Below are 25465 nucleotides of genomic sequence, written 5' to 3'. Positions count from 1 at the left end.
GCAGAGAGATCTACATGTTCTACTGCCTGAGTGATTAAAGGTTAGTTTACAAATGCAGTAAATAATTAAGGCTAATGGAATGCTATCCTTTATTATGAGCAGAATTTAACTTGAATAAAGTATGTTATGCTTAAGGTATGTAGGGTGTTATGTAGGGTGTTGTTGAGACTACATTTGGAGTACTAAATACAGTTTGGGCCTCTTTGATTTATGTCTGATTGCTATAATGCAGCTTACCTTTAAGAGACATGCTTGTGATATTGTAACTGTACCATAGCATGTGACCTAAAGTATAAAGATCTCAATCTCCATCTTAACTATGGTCAATTGAAGCATGACGTGCTGATGTGAGTGGGCTGCAGTTTGTCACTGAAAAACTGATTATTAGCTCAGACATAGAAGTGCCTGCAACTGTAATGTTTATGTATATTTCAAGAGCTGTAATAAACATCTATTGAATCTTCCAGACTGTTACCCATGTTTAGTTCTTGTGTTATGGCAGCTAACGTAAGTATTGTCTCATTAAGAACAAATCCTCTGCTGAAGGCAAAAGCCCATGACATGGTGACAGATCATTCCTTATTTAAGAATGGATGAAAATCTTCTTTGACGGCGGTTCAAAGAAGATTGACCAAATTGATTCCTGGAATGAGTGGGTTGTCTTAAGAGGAAAGGATGTCTTAAGACTGGTCTTGTTTCAACTGGTGTCTTGAAGAACGTGAGGTGAGTTGATTGAAGAATATACAATCCTAGAATGTTTTAATGAGGTGGTCATGGAAAGATTATGAGAGCTAGGTGACACATGATTAAAAATTAGGGTTACTCTCTTAGGATAAAATTGAACAGAATTTTGATCCTGCAAAGAGTCACGTGACTTTGGAACTCCCAGCTTCAAATGACTGTGAAAGTAGATAAATTTCTGTTGGACAAGGAAATCAAAGGTTATTGGGAGTAAGTGAAGATATAAAATTGAAACACAAACAGATTGGTCATGATCTTAATGAATGGGTGATCTGCCTCCAATGTCCCGTGGCCTAATTAGTCAGTTTGTTTATATGTAAGTTGCCAAACGCACTGGGAGCAGCGGGGAACTGCAATTCTGTCAGTAGGTTTTAGCTTTTCTACTGTATTGATCTGTCCTTCTTGGGTTTGCAACTTGTTGCTTTGAGCAGGTATGATGAATACCTCAAGGGACATTGCAAAGGTGAAATGTAATGGAGCAGAGCACAAGCGGATTGCGTACAATCCCATTTTGGTGTGCTTCTCTGGGTGGGATGCTGGAGGCTAGATTGGAAGGAGATGCTATTCCATAATGACAGGAGGAAGAACCAGTTAAAAACTAGAATGTGTGGCTGGAAGCAGCAGAGGTGGTGAGCAGGTATATTGTGGTGCCACGCTTTTAGATTTGTGATTGAAAATGATTTATCGATATAATTAGAGCAAGAAAATCGATTATAAAAAGGCATTCAGTTGTAACTTAATGTGTGTATTAACCTAGCCCCCTCTCAGTGTCTTCTCAAATCCACTTTAGCACATTATTCCTCATATCCATTAGGGGTTGATGGTGATATTGTCACTAGACTAATAGTAGAGCCTACCAAGACAGATAATGAAATGTGATTTTGATCAGGAAACCTGGATTTCAAAGGTCGTCTAACAGCAGCGATTGTTGTAAAAACCCATCTCATTCATTAATGTCCTTTAGGGAATGAAAGCTATCATCATTACATGTGACTCCAGGCCCACAATAATGTGTTGACTTTTAATTGCCCTCTGAAATGGCTCTGCAAGCCACTCAATTTGTATCAAAACTGCTTCAGTTTGCGAATGCAGCAATTCAAGTCAGCAACTCACTGTCAGCTTCTTAGGATCAATTAGGGATAGACAATAATAGACAATAAATATTGAATTAGCCACTGATCCCTACATTCCAAAAATAGAAATATCCATTTAATCATGTATGTCCAGTCCCCATTAACCAACAATGTTCTTTCTCCCATTGCATCAATCCATCCATCATTGACACAACTCAGCTTCATTCTTAATGCAATATCATACTCCTCTTAGCCACCCTGAACAATTGCACTTCATCCATTCTGTGTACTCCATTATGACACTGATGGGTCTTTGCTTTCCTCCTTGCAGAGTAAGAAAGCCGAGAACAGCAAGGAACTGTAGGACAATTCTTGAGCCATCTCCAAACCAACAGCTGCAGAACAGGATGTCCACAACAGCTTGACTGTTAGAAATGGGGAATCAGGAATGTCCCAGCAACCTTGTGACAAAATCAAGTTCAGACAGTTACATGCCATGAGTGGGTGTTGTCTGCTGCATTGATGTTAGCAGGCAGTGAAATATAATTACATGATTAATAATCATTCAGAACAGCCTTATCTTGAAACTCTAAGTTGATGTCGTGTATGTCCTTCAACATCCTGCAGGGGGTGATCCAGGAAGATCCTGCACAGAGAAAGGTTGGTGAAATCAATCTCAAGAATGAGCTATAAATGCTGCCGTTCCTCTGTAATTATGGCACAAGGAAGCCTCCGAAATGTCCGCCTTTTTCCTTAACTGATAATTTCCCACCACCGTGGTTGATAAGAGCCCAGTTCTGACTCATTTCCTGCCCTTAGCATTTCTCTTCCCTCCCACAGCACCAATATAGTTCCCCTGGTCCTCACTCATCACCCACCAGGATCCACATCCAAAGGACCACAAGCTGCACTTCCACCACCTCCCAGTTGGATGCCGTCACCAGACACATATTCCCTTCTCCTCCCTTGTCAGCCTTCTGCAGGGACTGTTCCCTCTGGGACACCCTGATCCACTCCTCCTCTACTCCCAATATCTCCCCACAGCCACACAGCACCTTCCCACGCACCCCCAGAAGGTGCCTGTTTACTTCCTCCCTCCTCACTAATCGAGGCTCCAGGTGAAGCAATATTTTACCTGTACCTCTCTCAATCTAATTTACTACATTCACCGTTCACAATGTCGTCCCCTCTGCATTGAGGAAATGAAGCGTAGACTGGGTGACTGCTTCGCAGAACATCTATGTTCCGTCTGCAAACAATGACCCAGAGCTTCTAATTGCTTGTCACGTCAACACTCCACTGTGTTCCCTGGTCAACACCTTAGTCTTCAGCTTGCTTCAATGCTCCAAAGAAACTCAGTAGAAGCTAGAAGAAGAGAATCTCATTTTCTGCTTGGGGACCCTATAGCCTTCTGGACTAAATATCGAGTTTAATAGTTTTAGGATCTGAGCACATTCTCCTATGTCCTTAGCCCCATCCCCATGCACCAGACCTTGTCATCACATGGACTGTTTCCACCACAGCCAACCCATTTTTACCCACTAACTGTCCCCACTGGCAGCTTGTTTATTTTCTCAGCTCACCATTATCTATTCCTTTCTCTGCCCAGTTGTTGTGCTTTCTCTATCTGGGCTCCACTTCCACTTACCGTTTAGTCTTCCTTCTCTCCCCTGCCCCAACCCCACCTTCAGGATATAAACGTTTCCTTGTGACAATCAGTTCTGAAGAAGGGTTACTGGAGCCTAAAGTTCCTCTCCACAGATGCTCCAGACCTGCTGAGTTTATCCAGCAAGTTCTGGTTTTGTTTCAGATATCCAGCATCTGCAGTTCTTTGGTTTTTTCTGGGAATATGTCTTCAGCGGCTCCACCCTAATGGTCTGCACCCTGTGATTGTCATCTTGAGTAGAATTCATAACACCGTAGCTCTTCCGCCCAAAGATCTGCAGCAAAGTGCTCTTCAATTGAATGCTGAGAAGGGCAAAGATGGACCATGAGATAGAAAAGCTCGAGAATATGTGGAAGCAGGGACTGCAGTGATTGTAATGAGACAAAAAAAAACCCTACAGGTGCTGAATTCCAAGGTAGACAAGCAGGAAGCTGGAAGAACACAGCAGCATCAGGAGGTGGAGAGGTCAACGTTTCAGGTGTAACTCTTCTTCAGGACTGGGTGTGGGTGTGGGGGGGAGCTGCAGATAAAGGGGGTGGTGGGGGCAGGGTTGTGAAGTGGGGATAGGTGAAGACTGGTAGAGAGTACGACCTGATTGGTCGATGGGAGGAATGAATCCAGTTGGTGGCTGGGAGGAAGAGTCGATCAGAGGAATGGAAGGGAGTGGGGATGGGCTGGGAAGGGATTGTAATGAGGTCAGCCAGGTAGACCTCAGAGAATATGAGTTCCCTGATTGGGGTTGTTATTTGAGCTGACTCTGAGGGAGTGGGATCAGTGTCAACGACTCTCCACGTGTAAATAAAGGGGGACTTGGTAACAGGATGTCAGTGTCTGTGGAGTTATTAAAGTGCTTTGAATTTTCATTTGTTACTCCCCATTGCCTCTCTATACCCTGCCCAGTCACTATCCCTCAAGCTGTCTCACTGTATCCTGGTTTTTGAGTCAGATTCTGCTCAAATACAAATGGAGTCCCTATGGGCTGGCCTTTCACAGGCTCAAATATCCAGAACATTTTAGGAAAGGTGATCTCAGTCATTAGAGAAGGGATTTGTACTCCTTGACTCTAGCTCAGCTGAAGCCATAGGGATTATAACATATTGAATGGCCTGGAAGAATAATGATTGATAGTTTTATAAGGGATTGCACATGTAAGTGTTACACAATGTTAGACTGTGAAGTGTTGCTTTGATTTTTAGTCAAAAATTAACACTTTCTTGTTCATTATCTCCTGCTTGGCAATTAGTCCTCTCTCTTGTGCTGAATGTGAACTGGCAGTGACCAGTGCTGGGGTGAGGGTGTGAAAGGCAATTTTGCAGGATTGCTTAATGGAGTGGGTTTTGCAGGTGGCTGCCAGATCAATGGACTGCTTAAAAGAAGTTTGCAGCAAAAAAGCCACCTCAGAAGCAAGGGGAGCCGCGTTGGCTGTTTCAGCTACATCGCAGACATGGGCTTCCTCTGTCGGATTGTCTGAGTGGCTCTGCTTTCTGCACTTTGGTTGTTCTGCAGATCCAAGCACTCTCTGATGTGGAAAACACCTCGCCACGGTCATTCTGAGCACCTTGATCACTATCATCAAAAGAAAAGCATTTCCAAATCTGACCAGGCATTTGAAGCCCACTTGCAGTTTCTGATGACAGGATTCATTATCAGATGGCTTTCATCGACCCCTGGGTCTAATTGGTGGCTTCCTCATAAAGGTGGGGGGGTGGGGGGTTGGGGGAGACTGCCACAAGAAAAAAGCAACAGGTCTGCCACTCAGGAATTGTGCCTCTGCTTTTATATAGGCCTGGTTTTAATGACACGTCAGCTATATATTGATGGGGTGAAAACCCTTATGGTTGATAAACAATCCACAGTGATTGTTGTGGTTCTGTTCGCCGAGCTGGGAATTTGTGTTGCAGACATTTCGTCCCCTGTCTAGGTGACATCCTCAGTGACAATAGACAATAGGTGCAGGAGTAAGCCATTCAGCCCTTTGAGTGCTTGGGAGTCCCCGTGAAGCGCTTCTGTGATGTTTCCTCTGGCATTTATAGTGGTTTGAATCTGCCGCTTCTGGTTGTCAGTTCCAGCTGTCCGCTGCAGTGGCTGGTATATTGGGTCCAGGTCAATGTGCTTATTGATTGAATCTGTGGATGAGTGCCATGCCTCTAGGAATTCCCTGACTGTTCGCTGTTTGGCTTGACCACTGCAGCGGACAGCTGGAACTGACAACCGGAAGCGGCAGAGACAAACCTCTATAAATACCGGAGGAAACATCACAGAAGTGCTTCACAGGAGGCTCCCAAGCACTGAGGATGCCACCTAGACAGGGGACGAAACGTCTGCAACACAAATTCCCAGCTCGGCGAACAGAACCACAACAACGAGCACCCGAGCTACAAATCTTCTCACAAACTTTGAATCCACAGTGATGTGTAGTGTCTTAATTGTCAAGTAGACCTCAATGGCGCCTTGTATCCATGGAAAATCCACATCCTGGTCACAAACCTGATGTCTCTCTGTCTGGCATCATCTGAGGTTAAGGTGACATCCGGCCTTATGAATCTTTAGGCTGTTAACTGTGAGATCCTGCAAATGTCTCTGACTGGAAGGATCGTTGGACAAGGAAGGGTGCATTGCCTACTGGCTTACAACTTTAAGACTGCATATGCGAATGAGCCAAAGGCCAGAATGACTCCAAAGCGAGAGGACTTTCAAACAGCATTATCTTCTTCGATACAAGTTGTAGTTGTGGATCTACTCATCATTTTGTCTGAGATTTTCAAGTAAATTGCACTTTTGCTACTTAACACAGAATTACCACTCTCACAGTGGATGGGTAAGGAAGGTAATGCAGGAATACAGCAGCTACTTTCAGAGCCATTGGTAACATATGGCCACCAGGTCCACTTGCCAGTGGATCTACCTCCAACAGACAGGATATGTCTGGCAGATGTTTGGCTAACACTGGTCACTTCTCTGACACTGGTGTTTGAACATGTAGAGGAGGCTGAACGACATCAGGATCCTCTTACTCTGTAACCCTCAGCTGAACACTCACAGTGAGCACGCTAACATTTCCACTAGGAACAGGAGGTATGCACAACACCATTTTGGATACTGAACAATATTCCTGGGTACTGTGAGGCTGAACGTTATACTGACATTGTAGAAAATGACTTGTTAATCAAATTAATACTTTGATAAAATGATTAAAAGATGCATACTCTGAATGCCAGCCCCATCCTGTGTGTGCTGATCTGTGTATTTCCTGAATTTCCTGTTTTGCTTTCAGATTTATAACATTTCATTGATCTGCTTTGATGACGTTGGCTGTTTGTAATTTCTTGCTCCAGCTTTTTTCTTGTTGGGTCAGTTCAGGATTATTCCGTCTTGACAGTGACAACTCGCATTGTCATTCAAAGTATTAAACTGCTGACACACAGATGCACAGATATTGGCAGAGTTACCAAGCACTTCCTGTTTTAGAATGACGTTTTTCATCTCAATGGCTAGATCTTTGCAAATTCATCCTCAAGCAGTATCATATCTACTGATAAACACATGGCTGTCTAAATGTTACTCATGTAGGATCTTTTTGTATATTCACTTGTGAATTTCTCCTCTTCAGGAACCTGGGAGAATATGATTAACAATAATTGAAGGAGAGATCTGCTGTCAACTAGAGGTATGTGCTACTAGTAACAAGGAAATGACCATGCGATTTTAGAATCCTCTATCTCAGAGCATTGTGAATGGTGTGCTTTATTGCTGGGATCAGTGAACATCGGTTCCCTAAGGCAATCAAGGAATAGGCAAATGGGCAGAAAAGCGAAATTTAGGCTAAACATCAATTGCAAGTAGGATGGTGGAACAGGTGTGAGGGGTTGTTTGGTCAACTCCTGTTTCTATTTCTGTTGTAGTTACGTTTCTTACTATTGGCAACAAAAGTACATTATACTTTTGGCATTCCCATTAATTCACCATCAGAAAGGGCATAGTTAATGTTCAGGATTATCAGAAAGCAAAAATAATGCTGAATAGAACTTTGAAGATAAGATCTATGAGAACTCCTGACTTGCCAGTGTGGCTTTATATAGCCAGTGTGGATCTCAAAATTGCAGGAAACCTGATGGCTGAGAGCAAGGTCAATTGTTGGTAGCAGGGCCAGGTTCTTGTCACCTAAAAAGGCCTTAAAAACAGAATCCTGCATGCAACTTGTTACAGTAAAAATAGCAAGTCTGTAAGTAAACTCTGTCAGTGTATAGAGGAAAGGCTTTGAACAAAATCATAAATAATGGTAAATGGTACTTCTTGTCGCTGAGTGTATCTTCACTGTTGCTTTGATTAATATTTGGTACAGTATTTCAGATAATTGTATCCTGTAAAATGTCTAATGTTTTAGAACAGGTGCAGCATCATTGAATTATTATTATTTTGTTTTATTTCAATCTTTTATAGAAGACAACATTATACATTTGAGAATTTAATATTTTCTGTGTTGCCAGATGTTGTGACACTAAACTTATCCAACAGCTTAATTTTCCTCAATGTAAAGTTGAAGAAAAAAACTGCATTCAATCGTTGTTCTGAAATCTTTAGTTGGTTTATTCTGTGCAGAGCGGAATATATTCTGCTTGGTGAGCACTATTAATAGTATAAGCAGCCTATATTGGTTAATTGATCTCAATCTACACATGGATTTGAGCTGGAAGAAAAGTTTGGAATTCTGACCTCAAATAAAATTGTTAATGGCGTATGGGTAAATCCTGTTAAGATCGAAGAGTAGGGTTAAGTAAAAGCACAATACTGCTGATGCTAGAAACCTGAAATAAAAACAGAAAATAGTAGAGAAACAGCAAGTCTGACAACATCTGTGGAGTGAGCAAGAGAAAGAAAGAGACAGATTCAATGTTCCAAGTTGAAAGACTGCATCAGAACTGATTAAGTAACATTGCCTTCCTGGACTTTACATTGACTGGTAATTTTCCTTAAAGCTGCTCCTGCTGCAAATGGACAGTTAATAACTTGTGTGTGGAATACCAGGAGCTAACCTTTCAGTGCTGCACATTAATGAACCTATGTTCTGTCATTGATTGTCCCTCCTCAACATGCCGTCAGGTTACTGCATGAGGTGGCATATTAAGCTTATAATACCTCAGTCAATATTCTCATAATATCAGTGCTTTAACTTCTATACTCATTCACACTTGGCTCAGCTGCAAGAACATCAAAATAATGAGAAACTTAGAAACATGTCCATATCGGCAACTTTACATTCTTAAAGCTACAGTGCTGCACAATCAAAATTAAGTTACTGCAAACATTAATTTGGTGTGTATTTCAAAGATAAAAGTTGGACAAACAGTCTGAAGAATGTTCAGTACACCAGTTCTTGTATGAATAGATGTTTATTGCTGCTTTGGGGGTTCTGAGGCTGGCGAGGTGTGAAAAAGCTCATTTAGAATTGCTCTGCTTGTGGCAAAGATGTGGGTGATACAGTAGACATGTTGTTTTTGTATGCGCATTTTTATAATGTAACCTCCAATCCCCATTGCTGAAGATAACTGAGTGATGGCTGGGTATTGAGCTGATTGATCTCCCCATGACTTCAAAAAGCCTGGAGATTCCTTCAATGGTCTAGCTATTAATATACACTTCCCTGGGAACGCACCCATTTGTGGAGGTTTCTTTTACCTTGAGCTCCTCTTTAAGCAGCTGCATTTAGAATATCAGTGGGAGCCTTTCAATATGCTCTCCAATATTTGTGCCTGTTTTGATGAGGAGATATGCATTCTCTACTACATCCTCTTTTGATTTTGAGGTTTGTAGCCTTACACATTTGGAGGTGGAAATGGCAGTGGATGCTGGATCAGTTGTTAATTTTAAATCTGAGACTGATCATGTTTTCTTCAGCAAAAGTATTCAGTAATATAGGCAAAAGGCAGGTAAATTGAATTAGGTCATAGATCAGCCATGATCTAATTGAATGATGGGATAGGCTCAAGGGGCTGAATAGCCTACTCCTGTTCCTATGTATCTATGTTCCCAACTGCATCCATAGACTGGGATCTTGGTTAGTATGAACAGTGATGCACATGAGAGCAAATATCTGAGTAATACAAAAGCACTGAAACTATACAAAGTGCTTCTTCTCATGGATTTCCCAGTGTGTCAAATTTGGGCAAAGCAATCTTTTTGAGGTTAGAACCCTTTACAGCTTGCTCCTATAGCAAAAACAGGTGAACATTTTAACTGGCTTTAGAAACTCTTTTACTGGGGCCTTGCAATATATTGTCTTGGCATTGCCTCATTCTCTCTGCTGGACTGCAAATCTGTTGGATAGCCATAATTGACCTGATGTGAGAAGTGGACTTGGTTTGTAGTGAATATCTTATCATCCAGGGCTTAACTGACTCTATAATAAGCAAAGAAACGTTATTGTCCATGTTGATGTTCTTGTGAGGGTCTTGCAGCAAAGCAAAGGCTGAAACTGATGGTGCCAACAGTTTCTGCTCCTTCTCTACTGTACTGTGATTAACCCAATGTACTCACTCACCTCAAACTGACTATATAAACCTCCAGGCTAGATGCTCTTATGCTAACATGGGATTTCTGTACATGGAGTGACTTCTGGGAAATGGTAGGATTGTGGTCACCATTGGGATTTGTTAGAATTGCAGCTGAATAGAGACCCTCAAAGAACTTACACAGCTTACAAATGCAACAGGGGTTACCTACAGTATGTGCATGTGTGACAACAATGGGAGGAAGGGCACACAATTAGATAGTTTTGGCCCTATGCCCCCAGGAAGGCATCACTATGGCCCATTGTGTGTTATTGAGCTCTAACATGGCTCCTCATATAGTCTCAGTGAATAGAAATGAGGGGAATTGTTCAGATTCTGTCTGGTTTCTTCTGGACAATGCTTTTCCCTGCAAGAACTAATGATGTAACTTTAGAAATTTAAGAAGCACACAACGGATAGTTGGTCAATCATTGACAAGATGAATACTAATTTGCAATGTAATTGTGATTTCTTTCATGACTTATTATACAGTTTGAAATAGCAACAGTGCAATATTGTGGGCATGTCTGCAGAAACCTTTGACAGCACAGTTTTGTGAAGACTTAGCATGTACGCCAATCAGTGAGAACAGTCTGTTAGTGTTCTGCCTCCCCGACATAGTGTGGTATGTTGGCTTATCTTACTCTGGTGAATATCCTGAAACATTTTTTAACCTTATCTATCCCATGTTCTCCCGTCACCGGTATTTCACCTGATAACTATTTTCTGATAACAGTCTTGATGTTTCTGTTTTGTTAAACATCTCTGGGATGTCAATGAGGGGAATCCTCTTGTTCCCCTTCAGTTTTCAGACGAATGCCTAAATAAAGTAGTAAGTTAGACTTTGTATACAGCCAGCTTTCCTTTGATTTGTTGCAAGGGAAAAGCCACTGACCCTATAAACAGAAACTGCAATCTCGTAGGAACTGCATCTATGTATAATCCACTAGCCTCCAGTCTTTGTGCAATGGAGTTAATTCTTTCAGTTTGAAACAGTTTAAAATGCCTTCTTCTCGGAGATAGGAGATTATGGGGTAATGATGAGTATTATGTGATTACATTTGAACTGATGCTCAGTCACATCACACATGCTGTCATTCGTATCACGGAAATGTCATGCCATCTGTGACAACTTCATGTCAAATCTATACCATTTGCAGCCCTGGGGAACAGCTCAGTGCAACGGCAAAAACTGTGAGACTAAACATTACTGAAAGAACACTTAATGATAACTCGTGTGGAACTGGAGTGCACACTGCAAATGATTATAAAATCTATCAAATGGTTTAAAGCAGAAAGTTTAAACATATCTATTAATTGCATGTCTCAAGGAAATATCTCAAAAGTACCAAGTATTTTTTATGTAGAAGGTACTTGCTTCAACACTTTATGTTTAGTTTTTTTGCGTGTGACTATCTGTTATACAGCAAACTATGGGTCCATGATTGTGCTGATTAATCAATATTCCGGCTGATAGAGAGGTCCACATAATCAATATAAAAACACAAACTAAGTAACAGAAACGTAATGCTGGTGATATGTACCTCACTGTTGTACTTTTGTTTGTAATATGAATCACTTAAATAATAATGCAACTTTTGATTTAAATAAGGCTTACCGGGAGAGAGCATCTCACTTGCATCCCCAACTGAGATTGCCAAGAATTCAATAAACTTCCAGTATTTCATCTATAAAAGTTTGCCACCTTATTGAGAGCGCTGGCTCATCAAGGTAACAATTAAAACAAAGTTTTCTGTATTATGAAGGAATAATTTTTCATTAAAGTTTGATTTGATATCCACAAACTTTGTTTTCATTGCTGAGACTTGTGTTCTTGACAATTTAATTCCAAATACATTTCTATTGTCACCCAGGTTAAACTGAGAATGGTCTCTATTTCCCATCACTGTGTATTGTCCAGGAATTGGAGGCAATCTGGGCCCTGCAATGTAGTGTGACAGAAAAATGGCCTGAGTTTTATCAGACCCCAAGATAAAGTCCTGCTGGACAATTGGTTACTCCTACCATTTAACCTGAGGGCTACTACACCTGGGGAGAGGTTGAGAATCTTTCATGGTAACCTCAGCTGGTGTAGGAATTGAACCCATGCTGTTGGTACACTCAGTATTACAAATCATCCATCCAGCAAACTGAGCGCAGCTTAAAAAGAGACAGCTGCTGATTCGTTTTTGTGCGTATTCCCATCATCAAGAACTGAGGCAGGATTTTGGAGATTGCCGTTCTATGAGAATATACCGGTCCACGCTTTCCAGTGCTTTTCTGGAATAGCTGAGACTGTTCCACCAAGTCTTTGGAAGTTCGTCGTAATGGATGATAAACCATAACATTCCTGATGAAGGGCTCCAGCTCAAAACATTGATTTTCCTGCTCCTCGGATGCAGCCTGACCTGCTGTGCTTATCTAGTACCACTCTAATCTTGACTCTAATCTCCAGCATCTGCAGTCCTCACTTTTGCCTGGTAAACCATAACATCCAAGTGAATGAAGCAAACCCGGTCAAATTCTCAGCATTCAGATTATTAAAAGTCCCTGGTCGTCTTTTGCAACTATTTTGGTTGCCAGGCTAAATAAAGAAGAAAAACAGTAGGACAAACTCCAAGATCCTGTATTACTTCAACCACCACAAACCTTTCGGTTTTTATTTTTGAAAAATAAGCATTTAGTATTTGTTTCACACTGGGTTGAAAACGCAGTGCATGTACTTCTCCATTAGAGGTCTCACTGGGCATGTAAATTATTTGGAGTTGAACTTGGAAGAGGAACATTTAAGGAACTTATTGCAAAACAAATTGACTCAGAGATTCAAGAAGTATTCTAAAGCAATCAGCAAGTCTTTAAAATTCCGAACTCAGGTTCTGGAAATCTGAAATAAGAACGCAAAAAGGGAAGTGGAAAGACTGAGTCGGTCAGTAAGTAGCTCTGGAGAGAAACAGAGTTCAGGTCAGTGATTGGGGTTTGGAGTAGAATTGTATCAAACACTGTACATGATAGGACAGTAGGTTCATATCAGACACTCTATACTCCTGGATTCAGAGTTTGTAATGGCCTGAGCAGCATTCCGGTTCAGATCTCCCTTTCAATCAGAACAGTTGTTTCACAGAGGGATGTTGAAGGAGCACGTATACTGACAGACATGTAACCAACACCAAGCTGGTCAACAATGGGAAAGGAACTGTGGTGGCAGTGCACAGGCACTTAGTTTGTATGACTGCCCTCAGGCTGTAAAATGTATCAGATACAAAAAGATAATCTGCGGATTATTCAAGTACAGTTATCGCTGCAGGTGAACCAAAACTGCCCCAGTTATTAACTAGAAGGTTGACAAAGATGTTTAAAATTATGACAGAATATCCGTTCATTGATCTATTATTTCATTAAATTTTATGCCTTTGTTACTAAGGTAATGGGGCACTTAAGGTAGTCTTTGTCTCCCCTAATATGAGCTAAGATGCCATGTAAAATCTTAATAATTAACTCTCTGGGTTTATTATCCACTATGCCTAATTAATGTATGTACCAGTATCCTTATTTCCTGTAGAAGTCTTATTAAGGCAAGCATAGTATTATATCTCACAGTTAGTATGTCAGCATATCTTAAAAAGATTTGCTCAGGATATCATCAATGCATGTGATCTAAGAGTATAGATGCACAGCTTCTTAACTCTGGTCACTTGAAGCATGACATGCTGATGGAATTGTGCTGCACACTATGTTATCAAATAGTTTAATATTAGCCCTAAAGTACCTGTGATTGTATATTTGTTTGGATGAGGAAAGCTGTAAGACACATCTCTTGGATCTTTCCATGTTACTCACTTCCTAGTTTCTGATGTTACAAGGGATAACATAAGCGTTTTCAATTGGCAAAGATACCTCCTAGAGGCAAAACGGACATTAATAGGTGCATGTTGATGTGGTTTGATTAAGAGAACTGCCTTCTGGTGTGGACTTCTATAGAGATTGCTAGTGCTTGGCTCAATTTAATCAGAAATAGCAAAAGGGTACAGCTCATTCCGACTTACTGACAAATCAACACTCTTTTTCTCTCGTAGTATGAATTATTGTGATTGTTTAAAACTTGACTTTTGTGTTTGTCCTGATAAGTGTAAGATAAAAAATTGTCAGCAACATGTCTCACTTTATCGCAATATCGAAAATTTTCTTCATTCATTCACGGTACATGCATTGCAGGCTAGACCTTTATTGTTAATCCCTAATTACTGTGGGAAATATGGTGGTGAGCTGCTTTCTTGAATGCCTGCAGTGCTTTGGATATAGAAATAACCACAGTGCTGTTATAAAGGGAGTTCCAGGATTTTAACCCAGTGACAGAGAAGGACCATTGATATCGTTCGAAACCAGGATGGTGTGTGACTCAGAGAGGAACATGCAATTGCTGATGCTCTCTCACACTTGCTCCCTTTGTCCTTCTAGGCTGTAGACTTTGCAGGTTTTGAAGGTGCTATAGAAGAAACCCCAATGAATTCCAACAGTGCACCTTGTAGATGGTATACACTGCTACACTAAGCACTGGTAGTGATGACTGTTGAAAGTGGTTTTTGGGGTGCCATACATGCTTTCTCTTGGATGGTGTCAAGCTTCTTTAGTGTTGTTGGAGCTGCACCCATCCATACTCTTCAGTCTATCTTGTAGTTTGGGGAGATGGAGGTGATCAGATGGACTCAGGTTGACAGAAAACACCGGTCAGGCTTCTGTACTTAACGAGAATCACTATTTATTACAAATAAAACAATTCCAACTACAGGCAAATGCAAATATGAATTATCGATATAGAGCTGTATTAGCTGAAGCCCTAACCTAATCACATACACATGCAGATAGGCACAGACAAACAAACAAGCAAACATGAATGTTATGAGTGAAGGAGAAAATATTCAGAAGGATGGTTCAATAGCACCAGTCCACATGATTCGCTGAGGTGTCTCTTTCATTTCTTCCAAAACTTTCTGAACTCTGATCTTCATATCCAAGTGCTTTCAATTCTATGCTGGAGGGGAGAAGGCGCGGCTGACAAATTCATTGTTCACTTTCTCAGTCCCCACTTAGAAACAACAATTGCTGGGAGAGAATAGCTATTGTTAAGGTTTAATTCTTCACTGCAATGGAGGAAAGGAGAGATGCTGTCTTTTGCAGTCTGCAGATCTTCTGCCCCTGGATTGTTCACACACAAGCTGATCACTTGCCCTGGAGCAAATCAGAGAGTTGTTGTCATGGCAATGACTAGTGACTTCCACAATTGGTCCTTATCAAAAAACCAATCAGTAGTCTCTCTCAGAGCAAAGTTTGGTGTTGCTGAGACTCAAATATCTTCCCCCACTGCTTGAAGAAAACAACCCCGGAAACACAACTCACACTGGGCTCCAGTAACTTGTTTTAATAGGGCAGCTACTCTTTTCACAGTTCTAGTTTAAAGTCAGTTTTTTTCTGTGTTTCAGCGCAGAATCCAAAATAAAGGAAGATAAAAAGATGTGATCTTTACTTTGGTCCAGGTCAGATTCTGGTCAACATCATGGCTGCTGACAGTCGGAGATTCAGTGATGGTAATACCATTGACTATTAAGAGGTGATCGTTAGATTCTCTCTTCTTGGGGTTTGGGCCTTGGATGGCACTAACGTTACTTGCCACTTATCATGGATATTGCCCAGGTGTTGCTGTGTATGGACATGGACTGTTTTCTGTATTTCAGGAATTGGGAATTGTGTTGCAAATTGTGCAGCCATCAAGAACATCCCCACTTCTGACATTGTGATGGAGGAAAGGTCATCGATGAAGCAGCTGTAGAAGTTTGGGCCTCAGACGTTTCCCTGAGGATCTCCTGCATCGATGCCCACATTTGGAATTCAGCTCTTTTGTCCATGTGTGGACCAAGGCTGTAATGACATCAGGAGCTGAGTGACCCTGGCAGAATGCAGAATGAGCATCAGTGAGCAGCTTATTGTGAAACTTGTAATGCTTGACAGCAATGTTGGTGATACCTTATTGACAATGAAGAGTAGACAGATGGGGTGGTGGTTGGACTTGTACATTTTTTTTGTTTGCAGGGTAGATCTGGATAATGTTTTACATTGTTGGGTAGATGCCAGGGGTGTAACTGCATTGTTATGGCTTGGCTAATATATCTTCTCACGTTCTTGTTCATAGTTTCAAGCTATTCAGCTACCTGAGAACCAATCACATTGCTGTTGGCAGGCAGAAGGCCTTTATCACTAGTCCACAAACCAATCAGCTACTTGCTGCCAGCCTAAGCTCCATTTGTGTACACACCTCCTTTGTTTCCAGCTCATCTGCAAACTGCACTTCAACTGTTGCAGCTGCATAATCCTTATTTACAATGAGTTACAGGTTACTTGCCTTCAAAGCATGCAGCAATCCTCCAGCAATCCTTAGTTTTGAAGTAGTTCTATTTTTCATTTTAGTCCACAATTAAAGACAGGATCTTTATCATTCAGTTAACACTAATTTCCCCATGTCTGATATTATTTTATGCTTATTCACGCTCAGCAGAATCTCTAATTTTATGGAAATTATTGCGATTTCGTTAGTTCTGCGTGTGGTCCAGGGCTTTTTGGAAAATGAAACAGATATAAAATGCTTACTTTGAAGAAGCTTCCTCTGGTATATAAAAGAAATGAACCCCAATTGAATGTGTTTATAGATTGGGGAGTCAATGCATTTCACAAAGTTGTTTAGTTTTTGTTGGGAAGGTTGCTTTTGACCTCGATGGAAAGGCGTAATTCACAAAGAGCACTGAGATATTCGTCATTATCAGGATCAAATTCTAAAGCTTTTTCAAAGCATTCAATCGCTTTACTCTTCTCCCCATCCAGCTGGTTTAGGAATCCCCGAACTCCAAGGGCCTCACTGTCTCCTGGATTCCTGCGAAGTCGTCTTGCTGCTATCATCTCCAGGTTTTCACGGCATCTTTTCTGTTCCACTGAGGCATAATTGACTTTCATTCCCACCAGAAAATGTCGAATGGCGTTTGATTCTGAATTCTTGTGATTTAGCTCAAATAACCCGACTGCTAAACATATCGCTTGCTTATTCTCTGGACGAATTCCTTCCAGTGTCAGGAGGTGGCTGTAGATTTCCTGTGCTTTGTCATATTCTTCATTTAATAAGCAAATTTCAGCAAAATCAAGGTGGCCCTTAATAGATGTCAGCATTCGTTTCTCAAAAGACTTTTCAAAATGGTACTTGCATTTATTAATCAGCTCAGCTTTCTGCTGAAATGCCGGATTGCGAGGATCTTTACTGCCCAGAGACTTGATCACTCGATACAATTTGATTCTGTAGCATTGACCTATTTTATGATGTATGAAGGTGGAGTGTGGGCTAATTTCTAATCCTCTCTTCAACAGCTCCACAGCCTTTTCCACATTGTTGCAATTTTTGTAAAATTGTGCTGCGTATCGAAGCACATAAAGGAGATCAGGGGACTTCTCCAATGCTCGTTCAACTAAAGCGAGTGCTTCATTGTTTCTCCGGCTTTGTTGTAGTTTGAGAGCCAACAGCACCATGGATACAGAATCATCAGGATCCAACTCCAGCACACGTCTAAACCACGTCACTGATTCCATGGGCCTCCAGCTCTCTGGGGTCCCAGAAAATCCTTCCAGACGGGACAGTACAGTAGCATAGCCAACATTCCACTCAATGTTGTCAGGATCTTCCTCCAGGGCCTTTGTAAAACATTCCTTTGCCTCTCCATAATATTGAGCAGCTGTAGTCAACAGTGACCAGCCCTTCTCCCCGTAAACCTCAGGTATCATTGCTGTAAACCGAGAGGCTTCAGGAAATAGTTTACAGACCGTCTCCAGCTTGTCGAGGTGGGACTGAGCCTCCTCCAGTCGGTCCATGTGATAATAAACCCAGACATAGTTTCCATAGGTGACCAAGATCCTTTTCTCAAATTCATCTTCATGTCTCTCTCTCAGAATCCTTTCAGCTTCCTTTAAATTCTGAATTGCCTCTTCACAGTTTCCTTGCAGACAGTTTATAAAGGCGAGATGGTTGTAAGACCTGGCTTGATATTTTACACCAGCCTGTATTGAATCTTCTAATCTTTGCTTCATATCACCCAAGTCGATATTTTCTTTCTGTGGAGTCCACGTGAAGTGACATTGAAGCCAATCAAGCTTCACTTTCAACAAATCTTCCTGTGTGTCACTGCAAGAAAATAAAAATTCTCTTCAAAATTCATCTGGTATCAACTGAAGTACTGTCTCTACCCCATCCAGTTTGTTTACAAAATGAATTGTCATATCTATAAAAACATGATGTGGAGGTGCCAGTTTTGGGCTGGAGTAGACAAATTCAGAAACCGCACAACACCAGGGTATAGTCCAACATGTTTATTTCAAATCATAAGCTTTTGAAGTGCTGCTTCCTCCTCAGGTCCATCATCCAAGGAGGAGCAGCACTCCAAATTCTTGTGATTTCAAATAAACCTTTTGGCTTGTAACATGGTGTCATGTGATAGCTGACATTTTATGCAAAAAACATGGCTCAGTTCATACTTGTGTCTTTAATTCTGGCTGATGTGTTTGTGAGTAGATCAGGCTTTCCCTCAAAGACAAAATTAAATCACTGACAACTAAATAAAAGAATAATGATGTATTGAATGTAAGTACAGGTGCACAGTAGAGTACAATGTCTGGGTTGGTGTTTGTGCAATAGATTGATATTTATATTTTATATATCATATCCCTGGCCAAAATAAATCCTGACTTCTTCAATATCACTCTCTGTGAATGCTTACATCACCTGCAAACATCGGTCAGATTTAAGCTAGAAAATAGGTTATATTTTTGGAAAGATATATTGAAGTTGGAGGGAGTTTCATAAGAATGATACCTGTCCTTCAGTTAAGTTATGAAGAGAAATTCTACAAATTAGCCCTGTATTAACAGGAAAAGACATGGTAGATATGATAAACTATTTCCACTGGTTTGGGGATTCTTGAAGTAGAGGCCTAGTCTAAGAATTAGGTCCAGACTGTTCCAAGATGTTAGGAAGCAGTTATACACAGAAAGGGTGGTGGATATTTTGAACTCTCTCCTGTAAAGGGCAGTGAATGCTGGATCAATTGTTAATTTTAAATCTGATATGGATAGATTTTTGTTAAGCAAATGTAATAAGGGATATGAGCCAAAGGCAGGTTAATGGAATTAGGCCATAAATCAGCCATTATCTGATTGAATGGTGGAACAGGCTTGAGTGGCTGAATGGCATGGCTGTGTTCCTATGTACTTGAATTAAGAATGAATAGGTTGTATTTAATCACCGTGTACTATAACTGACACAATCGGCATTGTTAATAATGTCTATGCCCTGGATCGATACTTAACATTAAAGCAGATTTGGAAAATAAATAGGAGTCTGTTTCACTGATATTTAAACAAAAAAAACTTTTATGACATTAATTAATATTAGCAAAAAATTGAGTTTAAAATTAGCCTAACCTTGCTGATGAAGGGTTTATGCCCAAAACATCGACTCTCCTGCTCCTCGGGTGCTGCCTGACCTGCTTTGTTTTTTTTACTCTGACTCTCCAGCATCTGTAGTCCTCACTTTCTCCTAACTTAATTCATGTGTGATTGCATTAGAGAAAGTGCAGTGAAGATTCCCCAAGATGTTGCCTGGGCTGGAGGAATTCTGTTACAAAGAGAAACTAGATAGGCTGGCATTGTTTTCCTTAGGGCATGGAAGGCTGAGAGGGGATCTGACTGAAGTGTAAAATGTTAGAAGGGGAACAGAGTATTGATAAAGAGAAATCTTTCTTCTTAGTTTGGGGTCAATAACCAGGGGTCATAGTTTGAAGGTAAGGAGCCAGAGTTCTAGAAGGGACTTGAGAAAAACTTCCTTCATTGCGAGGATGGTCAAACTGGAAACTTGAGACATTTATGAAGCAGCCTGAGAGGCTACAGGCAATGTGCCAGAAAATGGAATTAAAAGAGATAGTTGTTCAATGACCAACATAGACATGATGAGCCAAATGGCCTCTTTTTTTTTTGCTGTAAAACTCCAGGACTCTATGATGTTACAACACATTTATCCTGATAAAAATATCAGTAAAACTTTAAAGATTTTACCACACATCAGAATCAGAAAATTTCACAATGTCAAGTCAAACTGATGAGGTTTAATTGTTTCCTTTTCTACCTTCACTGAGATAATCCTACAGTGATAGGCAAAGTGAGAAATCTAATAGATCCTTATAACAAACCTGCTTAATATCTTCCAACAAATTCAATTTCATTGATTTTTCTCAAATGTGGATGATTTAAATGAAAGCCATTTCAGATTTTGTGCTCGTTATTTATAACACAGTGTACACTGTTGAACATCAGCACAGGTTTTTAAAATGCCTTTTGCTTATTATTCATCAAATAAATCACCTTCAGAACATATAGGTCATTATCTGAATTTCTCCCCATGTGAAGCATTGAATTTTGTTGAGAATTTGAATTTTAAGTTGTGAGATTGCTGCAGGATCTCAAGGAAGTGTCCTGGACTTCATAGATGAATCTACAGCGGATTCATCTATGAACTTCTTTCCATCAAAAGGTCAGAAGTGGAGACACTCCCTGATGATTACACAGTGTTCAGTTACATTTGCAATGTGTTACACAACTAAACAGTAATTCCCAAATTCAGCAACACCTATTCATCAAATAGAGGGAAAATAATACTTTTACCAAACAATGATCATCTTCCACAAGAGAGAATCGAGCTATCAGCCCTAGATATCAACTTAACATTATCAGTAAGGGTAATCCCCATTATAAAATTCCTGATGGTTATCATCGATCGGAAACTGACAGCGTAGGAGGTGGTCATGAGTGGTATAGGTAGGGTTAATGGTAGGTGTCAGTTCCCTAGGATAGGAAATTTCAAGACTAGGGGGCACATGAGAAGAGAGATATTTAAAAAAGACACCACAGGCAAATGTTTTACAGAGAGGATGCTTTGCGTATGGCATGAACTTCCTGAGGAAGTGGTGGATGCAGGCACGGTTACAATGTTTAAAAGACATTTGGATAAGTACATGACTAGGAAAGGTTTGGAGGGATATGGGCCAGGAGCAGGTAGGTGGGACTAGTTTAGTTTGGGATTATGTTCAGCATGGACTGTTTAGATGGAAGGGTCTGTGCTGTATAACTCTATGACTCTATGCCCTGAGTTCATCAACCACATGAAGACTCTGATTCACATGATAAAGTCAGAGGTTGAGATTATCTTTTGATTCCCAAAGCCTGTCCACCATCTACAAGGCACAAGTTAGGAATGTGATTGGATAATTCCTTCCAGCCTGGATGAGGGCAACTCCAACAACACTCAAAAAGCTGAACACCATCAAAGATAAAGCAATACCTTTGATTGTGACCCATTTACCATCTTAAACAATCAGTGGCTCTACCACTGATACACAGGAGTAACAACAGTCACCACAAATAAATACTCTATCATAATTTGCCAGATTCCTCTGACAGTAGCTTCCAAACCTGCTACCCCCACCACCTTGATTGACAAGGACAACAGTAAAGTAAGGAAAGACTATGGAGGGAGAGATGGGGAAATATTTGTTGAAGATTGCAGGACCAGGAAAATCTACTCAGGATTTGATAGAGTGGGATTGTGGGGCTGTTGAGACAGTTTCTGGGGGTGTCTGGGGAAGTCAGGAGTTGGAGGGATGTTGTGAGGGGAAGGGAAGGATTAGAATTAGATTTCTACACATAGTAACAGTGACTGCATTTACAAATAAATCACTGAAAGATTATCCTGTGAGGTATAACAAGATATCACATGAATGAAATTTCTCTTCGTGCTTTATTCCGGTTCAATTCTTAGGGGTATGTTTCATTTCCCAGCCATCAAATTTGATTCTTGCACTCTGTCTACTGTGTAGTGTGTTAATGCTCAGTTGCCAACAGCCCTTACTGAACAAACTTTCCTTGCAGCTTCCAAGCAGAGAGGGCAGCAGAGGAAATTGTTTAGCGCGTGACAAAGAGAAATATGGAGCAAATGGTTCTACAAAGACCTTTTCCACAATCTATATACTTCTTTCATCAGTGACATTCAATACTGGGAGATAAAATGGCATTAGGTCGTGTTGGACTCCGTTCAAGCAGTGGATCCTGATTTAACACCAGCACCTCTGGTGACCAACTTCTCAAAACCTTAATAGTTTTGACACTAGTAATATTGAGGATAGATCTAACATTTATCCAATTGCTTTAGCTATTGACCAAATACTCTTTCCTTTCCACTTCAAAGAAATCAATGATTGCATCCTAGGCTTTTAGATTAGATTACTTACAGTGTGGAAACAGACCCTTCAGCCCACACCGACCTGTAACCCACCCAGACCCATTCCCCTACACCGAACGTTACGCATGGCCAGTGTTCACCGAACCTGCTCTTGGGCTGGTGGGAGGAAACCGGAGCACCCGGAGGAAACCCACGCAGACCCGGGGAGAATGTACAAACTCCACACAGTCAGTCGCCTGAGGTGGGAATTGAACCCGGGTCTCTGGCGCTGTGAGGCAGCTGTGCTAACCACTGTGCCACCCCCACAAATAAAAACTTCCGCTTAACCACAGAAGGAAAGGGACACTGACTGAGTCATTACTCATTTTGAAACACTTCTTAAAACATTTCACTAATTCTTCAACAATTGTATCTATATTTGGATACTAAAAATAAATGCAGCTGGTTTCAAACAGACAATTTCTGTGTGCTGGTGATACCGTTTCTCAAACCTGGTGGGAAAATGACACAAACCCACAGGAGACAGCCTTAATCTACGCTCATGGTTATGTAATTTCTCGTCAGCACACTCCTTTGGATCCCTACAAACGTCTAAGGTTGATTTTTTTTACGATTCTGCCATCTCCATTGCTGCGAGAGATTTTCCTCAATTCGACAGCATAATCTGTAATAATTTTAAGTGACAGTTTCTTCCTTGCTTGGATTGCAATTCTCAGTAGAATTTCATTCTTTCTCATGTTGTAATTACATACATTTCGGAACAGTCCTTTGGTACTACGGGCAACATTGGGTGGATACAGGAGGAAAACATTAGTGCGCCTTTACAAGTTTGATTGACTTTCAGCTAAATGAGCAACTTTCATTATCGACTACACCAGTTCCCTTTGTCAGAGTTGAAATCTCCGTTGTTCCCAAATAGGTCTTCAGCTCCATTTTTTCCCCCAAAATGTACCATGCTAACTCATTCCATCGGAATAATAATACACTATATCTACATTTTCAAAGTTAAAAATCACACAACACCAGGTTATAGTCCAACAGGTTTAATTGGAAGCACACTAGCTTTCAACACACATGCACACATATATTTTGTGGGGTGAATTTGTACTTGCAGAGTTACATTGCACTTTGCTCAAAAACTGCATGAATTTATGTAAAACTCTGTTGTCTCACTTTTTAGATTAGAATCAATCTAAACATCAGGTCATAGACAGAGAACACAGGGGGCTAACACCTTTAACATATTGTCTAGCTATCACCATTGTTAACAGCTAACCCGAGGATGCAACTTTTAAAAAAAGGGTTTTGTGATTTACACACGAAAGTGAAACTATCACTGTATTCTAACAGATGAAAGACTCAACAGACAATCAATTTTTCAATGTATAATTTCAGTTACATCACACTGTAAATTTTTGCTATAAATTCTGTGTTACGATCGAGCCCTCCACAATCACCTGATGAAGGAGCGTCGCTCCGAAAGCTAGTGTGCTTCCAATTAAACCTGTTGGACTATAACCTGGTGTTGTGTGATTAACTTTGTACACCCCAGTCCGACACCGGCATCTCTAAATCATGTCTACATTGTCAGATTGCTCAGACATCCTGCAAGTCAACTTTAGGAGTTCCAAATTTGTGAACTCAATGGTGTTCAGTCTCGAATTCCTCAAACAAACGGAAACAAAACTTCAATTCCATCCCTGCCAGCAATTTTCCATTGTCAATTGTACTGAGTAAGATTAACATCTACTTAGTGAGGGCTATTTTAATAAACTACTTACTGTTGCATCTCGCCTACAAATAAAGTGAAGCGGAGAGAGCAATATTAGCAAATACTTCGATATAAACTTCGAAATATGGGACCCACCCTATTTCCTCTGTACTTTACGCATATTAGCGGCGATTCTCTCAGTCTTCAATCGTTACTGACATTCTTACCCCTCGCACAGGTCATGGTTTTCCGCACTTGCTTCTCAAGTCAAACTAAAGCAGCTGCTTTTCTCCCCAGTTTATGTGAGTTTTCATCTCCCCCACACTCATTCCCAATTTCAACAAGTGTCAGTCTTTCTCATGTTCACTTTAAACTGGACTGCCCCGATTCCATGTTACATTCACTCGCAACTGTCCCAGTTCACGCTGTGAACTCTCCATGATTTATAAGTAAATCCTTTCTCGAAAATCACTGAGCATAAAGCAACATTTCCTTCTCAAAACAATTTGAGTGCATTAACAGAATACAAACATCAAACCTAAATTTAATCTAGTGTATTACTGAAGTCAAATTGGAAGCTTATTTAATTCTAATTTCAAATATTACTCGATGCAACTAACGCTTTCTAACAATTACTCGTCTTCGTTAGCATCACACCTTCCCACATTAACAAATAATCCAAGCGTTATTTCAGAAAACAAACTCGTTCATCAATAGTCTACATATCCATATTGACACTGAAGAGATTCCAATGGTGTTTACCTCATAATACTAATCAGATGGAAATCCTTTTGAATTCCTTTCTCAGCTTCAAATTGGCTTCTAACTTGGGATAATCAATGTGAGTGTCTAGCTACATTGTTTTACAACCTAATATATTAATCCCGTGATAACTGCGTGAAGTCATTTCCCCCCCCTACGTAGAAACTAAAGCGAGGAAACGAAACTTATGAGCAACCTTTCAATGGAGGAAAGGTGTCAGAGACCATTATGAATTGACACACAGTATTCCATTGAGCCTAATTTCATAGCCTTAGCTCTAAGAGCCAAAGATTTCTTTTTTGTTAAACTCATCCTGCCGCCTCCGTCATTCAGCTTTTTAAAGGAACACATTATTATATTTTCTTCAATGAAAAACACTTTCAGCATTCTTCATATTCTTTCGGCAAGCTGCCCTATTCTCTTGGCTAGCACGCTCAATGCGTTCCGAAAGCCTATCGCTGCATCAGAAATTCCCTGCTGCTCCTTCATTGTTGGCTTCCTCATCCAAAGCTCTCCGGTTACTGGACAAATTGAAGTTACCGACCGTTCCACACCCCCACCCATCGACGTAATATTAATTTCACTGACTTTAAACTCACTCTCCCCTCATTGACCCAGGTACAGGCAGAATTATTTATTTCCATGCTA

General features: G+C 40.6%; 1 protein-coding gene across 3 annotated transcripts; it reads right to left on the bottom strand.

The window, feature by feature from the left end:
- Nucleotides 1-1742: 1742 nt before the first annotated feature.
- Nucleotides 1743-25108, bottom strand: LOC122561067 (interferon-induced protein with tetratricopeptide repeats 5-like). 3 transcript variants are annotated; one of them, XR_006314894.1, is made up of 2 exons: nucleotides 24818-25108; nucleotides 1743-2460 (listed from the first exon to the last, which is right to left on the bottom strand). XR_006314894.1 is itself a non-coding variant. In XM_043712430.1 (2 exons), the coding sequence occupies exons 1-2, from the start codon at nucleotides 24820-24822 to the stop codon at nucleotides 16758-16760; spliced, it is 1488 nt and encodes a 495-aa protein (XP_043568365.1). In that variant the 5' UTR covers nucleotides 24823-24940; the 3' UTR covers nucleotides 14765-16757. The 3 variants fall into 3 exon arrangements, 2 of the variants coding, with proteins under 2 accessions (XP_043568365.1, XP_043568364.1); XM_043712430.1 differs by lacking the exon at nucleotides 1743-2460 and adding an exon at nucleotides 14765-18240 and having other exon boundaries at nucleotides 24818-24940; XM_043712429.1 differs by lacking the exons at nucleotides 1743-2460; nucleotides 24818-25108 and adding exons at nucleotides 14765-18240; nucleotides 24126-24148.
- Between the last annotated feature and the right edge of the window lie 357 nt (nucleotides 25109-25465).

The sequence above is a fragment of the Chiloscyllium plagiosum genome, chromosome 22 (genome assembly GCF_004010195.1).
Source record: "Chiloscyllium plagiosum isolate BGI_BamShark_2017 chromosome 22, ASM401019v2, whole genome shotgun sequence".
Classification (NCBI taxonomy): Eukaryota; Metazoa; Chordata; class Chondrichthyes; order Orectolobiformes; family Hemiscylliidae; genus Chiloscyllium; species Chiloscyllium plagiosum.
Note: the sequence above shows the minus strand (reverse complement) of the source record. Positions and strands in the feature narration are given on the sequence as shown.